This window comes from Gobio gobio (assembly GCF_949357685.1).
Source record: "Gobio gobio genome assembly, chromosome: 24".
Lineage (NCBI taxonomy): Eukaryota > Metazoa > Chordata > Actinopteri > Cypriniformes > Gobionidae > Gobio > Gobio gobio.
In genome coordinates, this window is record NC_137120.1 from 5696269 (window position 1) to 5708200 (window position 11932).

Below are 11932 nucleotides of genomic sequence, written 5' to 3' on the forward strand. Positions count from 1 at the left end.
ACAAACAAAACAACCAGCAAATGACAACAAAGACTGAACCAAGACTGTCAGAAATCCGGATCAATTAGTACCAACACAAACCAATAAATGCAATGAGAAATAGGTGTGGTTAATTATTGAAGCAATGAACAACCATGATAAAAAAAATCTAACAAAGGACACTGTAAGGATTACCCTTCAGCCCAACGACGGAATCCAATATTAGCCAGAGGATTCAGAGTGAACTATTTTACCTTTAAGTGTCAAATCAATCAATCAATCGCTTGGCCTTGGAACACTTGGAATATTTGTACTTTTTGAATAAATTGTGCATGCAGTCGTATCTGCCTGTTATATCTGTTTTATACCACACAAATGGGTAGGTTTAGGGATGGAATGGGGTTGGGTTACATGTTAAAACGTGTCAAGATAGCGTAAATAAATTTTGCTGGCTGATTAAATTGAGAATCACACTCCAATGTGTCATAATGGCAAAATCATAACCCAATATATGATCATCATGAAGATAACGTCCCCATGCCCAACACGTTTGTGTATGACGCCAAAGGTTTCTTGTTGAAATGAATGGAGAACTCGATATCGTCGATATAGTGACGCCTAGGGGTGCCTTTAGCGCCTTTATTGTGACGCGGAAAGCACTTGACCATGCTTCGGACTTTGACGCCTTGGGAGTGAGAACAGGTTGGTTACATGTGTAACCTGAGACGTTTATATGAAAACTCAACTTGGCATTTTGATATATTTCTGTTTATTTGGCTGTTTAGGCGCGCAACCAAAGACAAAGGCTACTATGTTTGTCCATGTTGCGCTTGGAGAGCGTGCACAGCATCCTGTCAGAAGGCTAATTCAGTCGTATTTAAGATTTATTTTCATCAACTGAAATCTGCGGCAAAAGCGAAAAGTACCAGCCGGTAAAATGTTTCGAAATGACTCTTCACACAGCAAAGCACAGTTTCAATAAAAGGATAGGCCTATATTAAAGTTTATATAGCATACTTTCACGTTTTCGCTGTTGTTCTAAAAATGGTTTTCGGTTACTTTAAACAAGCTACAGACGCTTGAATCCCAGTGCAGGAGCTGTTACCACAGAAACGTAAGTTGGTTTGATTGTTATCGCGAACAACACGCGCCGCCGGTACAACTTGAATATTATTATCATACATTTTTCATTAACTTCGGTAGGCTGTACAACAAGGGAATTGTAATTTATTTTTAATTTTTTTCTGCAGAGAGCGGATCTCTGTTGATGTGTCAAATTTTTTTTTATCAATCATTTGTTGGTAAAGGGTGAGAGACCTGGCCATATGTTCCAGACCATTGATGTATGAGGTCATAAAGAGTGGAGTTTCTTTTATCGGCATTTCTCCCTGCTTGGTTCAGGGGTTCAGAGTATTTATTTTTCCCACATTAATTTCACACATGACTAGTAGCCTACAATTATGTGGTTTTGTTTCATTAATACAGTGTATGTCGATAACAATGATAAACTCTGGACATGTTTGCTCGATATGGATTAGGCTACTCTAACAACCAATCACACAGAAGAAATAAAAGCGACAACAGCCAGTCAGCATGCAGCTTTTAGCTTGCAAGTCAAAGTAGCCTACACGCTCTACTGGCAAAGAAAACTAAAATTAGTGGAAGCGACGACGAACGTTAAATCGAAAGTGAAACTAACATTGCGCTATCATCAAAAAAGATGATGAAACTGACGATAAAAGGTAGCACGAATTCAGTTACTCATTCGAACCGCGCCACACTGATCATTTATCCGCTCGGGTCAAAGTCCAAACACCAGCGCAGAGCGAGCTCGCTAGAGCAGCAGATCCGTTTACTCTGATCGGCCTCGGTCACGGGACAGCGCTGTGAGATCCAGTGAGAAGCGCGTGAATTCAGCGGAAAACAAAAATGTCTCATACATATATAATATTATATCACATCAACGTGAAGAAATGAAAAAAAAAAAAAAAAAAAAAACGTACATAAAGTCCAGTACTTTCAAAGCATTATGTTAAGTTTGTTCCAAAAGGTTTACGTATAATTGAAAGTAATTTACAAATTGTGAAAAACTTGATGTTTTCCTAATAAAACCAATAACTGTATAATATGTTGTTATTTGCATTCCAAATTATCATTCTGAGAATAAAAAAGGACATTGAATACACAAATTTCATCATCATACACTATCATACAGTTTTCTATTAATAAAGGTTTCCATATCTTTCCAAAATATTCTTGAGTAAATGCAGTGAGGGAAAAAAAACAGATGCAGAATAGTTTCTTTTTAGTGTACAAAATTCACAGGTAGCCTATATGAAATATTAAGCTTAAATCTTTCCAAAAAAATGCTTAGCAGAATACATTCTGTGAAGTATTTATTAAGACACTTCCTTAATTTTAACACAACACTTATTTGGCCATTTCCATGCTTTGACCCAAGAGATATCACCACATAAAGACCAAATAAATCTTGCTGCAGGAAAATACACAAAACAAATAGCATTTCTTATATAATTTTTGCAACATCTTTGTTTTAAAACATTAACATTATCAATGAAAATGTTACCACAAACATTGTCCACGTTGATTTCCACTGACTTAGGGTTCTTTAAGAGTAACGTTAGCACTTGGAATCGCGTCAAGAAAAATAGCAAACTCTCCTGGTTTAACTCATTATTGAATTTTTTGTAGAATTTCAGCGTATGATAACAAATAGCCATTGCAATTACACTTAATAACCTTGGTAAACTTGTATTCGCTCGTATGGAGCTGACAGAGTGCATCGACAAACAGGGTCACGTGACTCCGTTTAAAGTGAAAGTAAAATTATATTCCGACATTTTGTGGAAGCTCACTGCTAACAGAAAGCATTTTACCTCCTCGGTGTTGTGTGATTCCAAGTAAGTGTAACGTTTAATACATCTGTATTTGTAGTTTATGTCTAACAAATATATGTTGCACTGGAAATGTGTAGGCTACATTGCATTTACATTAACATGAGCGATGCTCAGCTTTAGAGGTCTCGGTAAGACATAACATTACCACAGTTTGATACTAGGTATGTTTGGCGAGGGTCAAGTTAAGTTTTTGTCTCTCCTAAGCGCTCAAAATCGCCATGTTGGTGTATTGGAGCATATAAATAAGCTGCCTTATATAAGATAGTGAATGTTGAAGCAGCTGTGTGTGATCAGATCTGTTCAACAGTGAATCTGACAGGACTGAAAAAGAACAAACATATTCTTCAAAATTATACTGCTGTATTGTTTTAACACCAGACTCTTTTTGAAGTAATAAATCAAATAAAGAATTTACATAAATGTAATTCATACATATTTCATGCAGATTTGTATAGTGTATATCTAAACTTTTTTTTTTTTTTTTTTAGATTGAACTCTTGTTTTCTTGGTGAAATTGTGTTTAAACAAGAGAAAATAGACCTCGACATGGCATATCAGGTAAATATGTTAACATCTCTCTCTTCCACCCCATTCTTTTGTTATTGTAGCAGACAATAATTTATGAGTCTTTTAATTGACTGTATGCTGCATTGTTTTATGTATTTTAGAGGTTTCAGAGCCCAGGGCTGATGAGAAATGGAGAGGATGAAGATCTTCATCTGCTGTTGATGGGTAAAACCGGATCCGGGAAAAGCGCCGCAGGAAACGCCATCTTCAATGGTCAAGTGTTTGAGTCACAAAAGAGCTCTTCATCAGTGACGAAAACCTGTAATGCACACACCGATGTTGTTCATAACAGGAGCGTGACAGTGATCGATACTCCAGACTTCAGATTCTCCACTCACACTGACTTTGATTCAGACTCGGAGCTGAAGAGAGCTCTGCGTTTATGTTCACCAGGAGCTCATGTCATCCTGCTTATTCTGCCTTTAAGCACTTTCACTGAACATGAGAAGGATTTCATTGATTGGTTTGAGCAGAAGTTTGGTGCAGAAGCTCTCAGATTTACTCTAGTCCTCTTCACTCATGCAGATCAGAGACACATGAGATCTCTAGGAGAAATGATCAGGGCAAATCCTCAATTATCTGACTTTATTAACCGGTGTGGGCAGAGATATCATGAGTTTAACATTAAAGCTCCAGCAAACAGACGGCAGGTGACTGAACTCATGGAGAAGATTGACAGACTGGTGACTGAGAACGGGAACTACCGTTACACAATAGAAAAGATGCAGGAGACTGAGAGGAGAAGAGAGGAGGAAGAGAAAACAGAGGTGGAGAGGAGAAAGAGAGAACATCAGGAGAAATTAGACAGAGTCAGAAGAGACACAGAGATACGAGTGAGGATGGAATATGAGCAGGAGAAACAGGACAAAGCTGGGAAGAAGGAGAAAGATCCGTTCTTTAATCAGATAAAGCTGAAATATGTCTATGTAATTATGTTTTTTGCTGTAGTGACAGGAGGTGTTTCGGTGTGGAAGGAAGACTCTTCACATGGGTGGATGTTCACTAAGGGTTTCTTTACAGGAGGATCAGCAGCAACTGCAGGAGTTTTGACAGGGAATCTCTGGAGATTGATGTTGAAGAGTCAGTTGATCCGTTCATCTTCTTATGAGCGTCCCAACGATGTTAGACAGTCTGTGATGAAAGCAGCAGGTGTTGTGTGTGGTTTATCAGCTGGTGCAGTGATTGGTCACTTTCTAGGAGGAAATGAACTTCCTGTTACAGCATTAGCAGGATTAGCTGGAGCTGCTGGAGGTTTTGCAGCAATATGGTGATGAGTTAATGATTTACAACTCATGATGAAACATAGTTTAAAATGTTGCAATGACTCTAATCTCTTCAGATGTTTTGCAACATCCACATGAAGAAAAATAATAATAATAATTCAGATTTCTGCTATAGACAAGTCAATTTCTTTTTCTGCTTTTTGTATATTTTATTCTTAAGTAATGCATAAGTGTTAAAATGTCACTTTTTTAATCTTCGCTTCTGTGTGAATATGTTTAAACAGGCAACTCTTTATTTCTGATTTCATTTGTAATTCTGACATGTCTGTCAGTTGTTGGACTGTTCTGACATTGTGTTGTTTTGCGTTTCTAGAGGATTCAGAACAAATGATTGATGAGAGAGGGATATTATGATATTGAAATATAACAATGTGTTTTTCTGTACTGTGGAATAAGAAAGTCCATTGTGAAATGATCTCTCCAGATGGGCATCTTAAACTGGAGCAAGACTGATGTAAATTCACACATGACTCTGTATGTGAGATAACTTCTCAATGATTCCGTTTAAAAAAAACAGAAATATCACTATTAAACAGAATAGTGTCAGTCCGTCTTTGTCAGTCATTGTTTTTGCATTCCTGTTTCCTGAGTTGATTATCTTTGTTTTTTTTTTTGAATAAACTTATTCCATTATAAAAGTACTCCACACGTCTCCAGGGGTTAATAAAGGCCTTCTGAAGCGAATTGATGGGTTTTATAATGGATGGATGCAATTTTTTGGTTTTCAAATTATGGGCTGCCATTCACTGCCATTATAAAGCTTGGAAGAGCCAGGACATTTTTTAATATAACTCCGATTATATTTGTAAAAAATAATGTCATATACACCTAGGATTACTTGAGGGTAGGTAAAACATGGGCTTGTGGAAATTGCAGTAAATAACAAGTAACAATAACATTCACTACAGGGTCATTTTTATTTTTGGATGAACTATCCCTTTAAGGTCATGATGATGGGGTAATATTTGTTGTGGCATCGTGCAGGCAATAAACAATGTGACTGACATGACAAATACAATCTGTGATGTGGAGTTTGGTCTGAACTGGTTTGGGCAAAAAAGTCAAGTCACCTACATTTATACAGCACAGATTGCTTCAAAGCAGCTTTACAGTGATGTAAAGCTAAAGCAAGTTTTTGATTGATTAATTTCAGTTGTACAAACTGATTAGTTATTTAATTTGACGCCATTTAAAGGAACACGCCGACTTTTTGGGACTATATCTTATTCACCGTATCCCCCAGAGTTAGATAAGTCCATACACACCATTCTCATCTCTGTGCATGCCATAACTCTGTCTGACGCACCCACCGCTAGCCTAGCTTAGCACAAAGACTGAAGGTAAACGGCTCCAGCAAGCCTACTGCTCAATAAGTGACAAAATTACGCCAACATTTTCCTATTTACATGTTGTGATGTGAATAGTTACATCGTGTACTAAGATCGACAGAAAATGAAAAGTTGTGATTTTCTAGGCCGATATGGCTAGGAACTATATCCTGCGTAATAATCAAGGAACTTTGTGCCGTACCATGAGTGCAGCAGCACAATGATATTACGCAGCGCCTGAAAATAGTCCCCAGCGTGTAGCAGGTTGTAACGTTGGTTATGTTTAAGGAAGTTAGCCTATTTTCAGGCGCTGTGTATTATCATTGCGCCATTGCACCCATGGTATGTCTCAAAGTTCCTTGATTACTACACAGGAATGAGAGCATAGTTCCTAGCCGAACGAAACCATGAAATAGGTTTGAAACTATACCATCATCGTCGCGCTAACCCCAAAAAAGGCGAGTCCGTGAAAACGGAAGGGAAGGGAAGGGAAGGGAAGGGAAGGGAAGGGAAGGGAAGGGAAGGGAAGGGAAGGGAAGGGAAGGGAAGGGAAGGGAAGGGAAGGGAAGGGAAGGGGGCCTTACACGGGGAGAGTCTAGTTGACATCGTTGCTGGTTGTGGTCGTGGCTAGGCGCAGGGCCACCATCTGATCTGGATATGGCCCGGATCCGGCTGACTACAGTAAACCTCGGGATAAACAGACAGACTAACATTAGTGTAGATGCCATTCTTTTTATGATGTAATGAGAACATCAAGTGCAGTGAGTTCAGTGGGGTGTCAGAGTGCAGTGCCTGTTTGGGGCTGTGTATTCATCCTCTACTTGGGTCCTTCACAGAAATGAGTATGTGCCATGATCTAAAAAAATATATAAAAATGAGGCCTCAAATGCAAGATATTTCTATTTGCTATTACAAGAAGCCAATTTATTGTGGACACAAATGTGGTTGCCATAGCATGTCTCGTGTATGTTGGTTCTAAAAGTTTTTTTTAAAACAGTCACAGTAGCCAAATATGTGTCAAGTGCCAAAACTCATAAAAGGAAAGATGACATTCTTTGTGTTACATCAATGGAGGACAGGTGAAAATCCAAGCGCAGCATAAGTTTATTAAAAAAACACAACCAAAGATGATCAACTCAGGAAACAGGAATGCAAAAACAATGACTGAAAAAGACGGACTGACACTATTCTGTTTAATAGTGATATTTTTGGATTGTCTGTTTGTTTTAACGGAATCATTGAGAAGTTATCTCACATACAGAGTCATGTGTGAATTTACATCAGTCTTGCTCCAGTTTAAGATGCCAATCTGGAGAGATCATTTCACAATGGACTTTCTTATTCCACAGTACAGAAAAACACATTGTTATTTTTCAATATCATAATATCCCTCTCTCATCAATCATTTGTTCTGAATCCTCTAGAAACGCAAAACAACACAATGGCAGAACAGTCCAACAACTGACAGACATGTCAGAATTACAAATGAAATCAGAAATAAAGAGTTGCCTGTTTAAACATATTCACACAGAAACGAAGATTCAAAAAAGCGACGTTTCAACAGTTATGCATTACTTAAGAATGAAACATACAACAAGCAAATGTAATTGGATGTATTTTTAATGCCATGAGAAATTGACTTGTCTATAGCAGAAATCTGAATTCAGATTTTGTTTGTTCATGTGGATGTTGCAAAACATCTGAAGAGATTTGAGTCATTGCAAAATGTGTTTCATCATCAGTTGTAAATCATTAACTCATCACCATATTGCTGCAAAACCTCCAGCAGCTCCAGCTAATCCTGCTAATGCTGTAACAGGAAGTTCATTTCCTCCTAGAAAGTGACCAATCACTGCACCAGCTGATAAACCACACACAACACCTGCTGCTTTCATCGCAGACTGTCTAACATCGTTGGGACGCTCATAAGAAGATGAACGGATCAACTGACTCTTCAACATCAATCTCCAGAGATTCCCTGTCAAAACTCCTGCAGTTGCTGCTGATCCTCCTGTAAAGAAACCCTTAGTGAACATCCACCCATGTGAAGAGTCTTCCTTCCACACCGAAACACCTCCTGTCACTACAGCAAAAAACATAATTACATAGACATATTTCAGCTTTATCTGATTAAAGAACAGATCTTTCTCCTTCTTCCCAGCTTTGTCCTGTTTCTCCTGCTCATATTCTCTCCTCACTCGTATCTCTGTGTCTCTTCTGACTCTGTCTAATTTCTCCTGATGTTCTCTCGTTCTCCTCTCCACCTCTGTTCTCTCTTCCTCCTCTCTTCTCCTCTCAGTCTCCTGCATATTTTCTATTGTGTAACGGTAGTTCCCGTTCTCAGTCACCAGTCTGTCAATCTTCTCCATGAGTTCAGTCACCTGCTGTCTGTTTGCTGGAGCTTTAATGTTAAACTCATGATATCTCTGCCCACACTGGTTAATAAATTCAGATAATTGAGGATTTGCCCTGATCATTTCTCCTAGTGATCTCATGTGTCTCTGATCTGCATGAGTGAAGAGGACTAGAGTAAATCTGAGAGCTTCTGCACCAAACTTCTGCTCAAACCAATCAATGAAATCCTTCTCATGTTCAGTGAAAGTGCTTAAAGGCAGAATAAGCAGGATGACATGAGCTCCTGGTGAACATAAACGCAGAGCTCTCTTCAGCTCCGAGTCTGAATCAAAGTCAGTGTGAGTGGAGAATCTGAAGTCTGGAGTATCGATCACTGTCACGCTCCTGTTATGAACAACATCGGTGTGTGCTTTACAGGTTTTCGTCACTGATGAAGAGCTCTTTTGTGACTCAAACACTCGATCATTGAAGATGGTGTTTCCTGTGGCGCTTTTCCCGGATCCAGTTTTACCCATCAACAGCAGATGAAGATCTTCATCCTCTCCATTTCTCATCAGCCCTGGGCTCTGAAACCTCTAAAATACATAAAACAATGCAGCATACAGTCAATTAAAAGACTCATAAAATATTGTCTGCTACAATAACAAAAGAATGGTGTGGAAGAGAGAGAAGTTAACATATTTACCTGATACGCCATGTCGAGGTCTATTTTCTCTTGATTAAACACATTTTCACCAAGAAAACAAGAGTTCAATCTAAAAAAAAAAAAAAAAAAAGTTTAGATATAAACAATACAAATCTGCATGAGATATGTATGCATGAATTACATTTATGTAAATTAATTGTTTGATGTATTATTTATTTGATGTATTACTTCAAAAGGAGGCTGGTTTATAAAACAATACAGCAGTATAATTTTGAAGAATATGTTTGTTCTTTTTCAGTCCTGTCAGATTCACTGTTGAACAGATCTGATCACACACAGCTGCTTCAACATTCACTATCTTATATAAGGCAGCTTATTCATATGCTCCAATACACCAACATCGCGACTTTGAGCGCTTAGGAGAGACAAAAACTTAACTTGACCCTCGCCAAACATACCTAGTATCAAACTGTGGTAATGTTATGTCTTACGGAGAGCTGAGCATCGCTCATGTTATTGTAAATGTAATGTAGCCTACACATTTCCAGTGCAACATATATTTTTTAGACATAAACAAATACAGATTTATTAAACGCTACACTTACTGGGAATCACACAAGAGCGAGGAGATAAAATGCTTTCCGTTAACAGCGAGCTTCCACAAAATGTCGGAATATCATTTTACTTTCACTTTAAACAGAGTCACGTGACGCTGTTTGTCTCTGCACTCCGTCAGCGCCACACGAGCGAAACCCAAGTATATTTTCCAAGTACAGCTTACTATTACGCTAGATAATTGTATGATTATAGAATATAGCGTGTAGAAATGCTCTGATGTACTGAGATATGTCTTAATCATGCTGCCATGCACTTACTGTAGTCTTTTTCCCTCTCTTTTTCGCTGCAAACCAGACCACAGACAATGCATATAGGCTTATATTAATTTTAGAAAACAAGTATAAAAGTTTTAAAATTATGAGAGTTAGAGTATCAGCAGGTAGCCTACCTTCTTGAGCCGCGGCACAACATTCAGTTAAAATGGGCCAATATAAAAAGAGAACAACACAGGTAATATCGGCATTTTATTTTCAATAGTAACTATTTGTGTACACTATTGTCTTAAGTGAGCCACAACAACACCATAAATGATTTTCATTAAATAGAAAGTTGAACGAATATTTAATTAACCATGCAATTAAAATGAACTGATCATGCTGTGTAGGTGTGTGTTTCTGTGCTTTGGTGTCTTTTGCGTGCATGTGTGTGTGTGTATGTATGTACAAAATAAAACTAAACAAAATAATTCTCCCCTGGTTGTCCTGACATCTTCATATCTTTTCATTTCTCTTCTCTCTTCTCTCTTCTTTCTTATTTCCTTTACTGTCTGCAATGCAATTTTTTTTTTAAAGTCTTAAGATTTTGTATGGGTAGATATCTAGGATAAACTATTTTCACCCTCAATTTCTGTGTAAATTCTGTGTAAAAGTGTGTGTGTGTGTGTGTGTGTGTGTGTGTGTGTGTGTGTGTGTGTGTGTGTGTGTGTGTGTGTGTGTGTGTGTGTGTGTGTGTGTGTGTGTGTGTGTGTGTGTGTGTGTGTGTGTGTGTGTGTGTGTGTGTGTGTGTGTGTGTGTGTGTGTGTGTGTGTGTGTGTGTGTGTTTGGGAGTGTGTGTGTAGTAGAGCTGCAACTAACGATTATTTTTTCTGTCGACTAATCTAACGATTATTTTTTCGATTAGTCGACTAATCTAACGATTATTTTTCCAGATTAATCTTATTATTCTTTTTTACTGATTATTGTATTTCAAAGAGGGTAGTGAATTTGTATATTATTTTAACATGAAATCAATGAATGATGACAATATTAATTGTATTTCAGGAAGGGTAGTGTACATAGTATGCCATTTTATAATGAAATATATGAACAAAAGAAGCTTTTTAAACATAATATATAATGATACTATTCATCATAAAATGTATACAGAGTAGGCCTAATTAGGAAAAGTTGTTTACTATAGTAATTGAGTATGATTTACTTATTGATTTGTGTCAATAGTAAACGAAAATGCACTTGTATTTATCTGCAAAAGGTTCACATACAGGAGCTTTCAGCATAGTGTTAATGTATAACTAGTCGTCTATTTTGAAGATACATGTGCATAAACAACGACTAAAGCTGCCAGAAGTTTTTGCCCAAACTTCAAAGACACATTTAAATTATTAAAGCTAGAGGCATATCTTAACTTTAATGTTACTTTAATCATGTAAACTACCTATATACAACAAGTTATTATGCATATGTGTTTGGGACAGAGCGGAACCAGGTCGCATTAACAGCAGATATATGCAGCCCATAATAAATAAAAGCACGAGACGTACTGGGGTCGAGAAGAACCCCGGAAAATGTGACCGTCTGTTGCAATACACGCGCCACGGTTCAGCTGCGCGAGAGAACACTGGCAGCAGGGTTGCCAGGTTTACACAACAAAACCCACCCATTCGTTACTCAAAACTAGCCCAAAACAAGCCCAATCGCGTTTCGGGGAGGTTCTCTGGTAAACATCGCGTTCGGGGGGTTAAATATGTGTGTTTTTTTTGCTTCAACCCGCGGACATGAGACACAGCCCGCGGCAACAGTGTAGAAGTAGCCAAATTCCGCGGAAAAAAGCGGACTTGGCAACACTGACTGCAGTGTGAAAGCTCCCGCTCTCCACGCGCACAGCTCCTGCTCTGCCACCGCGCGCAGTGTGAAACCGGCGTTACAGAGCGAACAAAGCACAGTTTTATTCGGCTTCTGTTTAAAGTACTCCCACACTTTTGAATGTCGCGGTCTGGCTTTATATGATAAACGATCATTT

At 38.2% G+C, this 11932-nt stretch overlaps 2 protein-coding genes across 2 annotated transcripts; one reads left to right on the forward strand and one right to left on the reverse strand.

The window, feature by feature from the left end:
• The first annotated feature begins 2807 nt into the window (after positions 1–2807).
• Positions 2808–5757, forward strand: LOC307120944 (GTPase IMAP family member 4-like). The gene is made up of 3 exons (XM_079808229.1): positions 2808–2900; positions 3386–3455; positions 3566–5757. Exons 2-3 carry the CDS (start codon positions 3444–3446, stop codon positions 4733–4735), a joined length of 1182 nt encoding a protein of 393 aa, XP_079664355.1. The 5' UTR covers positions 2808–2900; positions 3386–3443; the 3' UTR covers positions 4736–5757.
• Positions 5758–7161: 1404 nt separating this feature from the next.
• On the reverse strand, positions 7162–9800 carry LOC307120943 (GTPase IMAP family member 7-like). Its single transcript, XM_079808228.1, has 3 exons — positions 9682–9800; positions 9116–9185; positions 7162–9005 (listed from the first exon to the last, which is right to left on the reverse strand). The coding sequence occupies exons 2-3, from the start codon at positions 9125–9127 to the stop codon at positions 7836–7838; spliced, it is 1182 nt and encodes a 393-aa protein (XP_079664354.1). The 5' UTR covers positions 9128–9185; positions 9682–9800; the 3' UTR covers positions 7162–7835.
• Positions 9801–11932: the final 2132 nt, after the last annotated feature.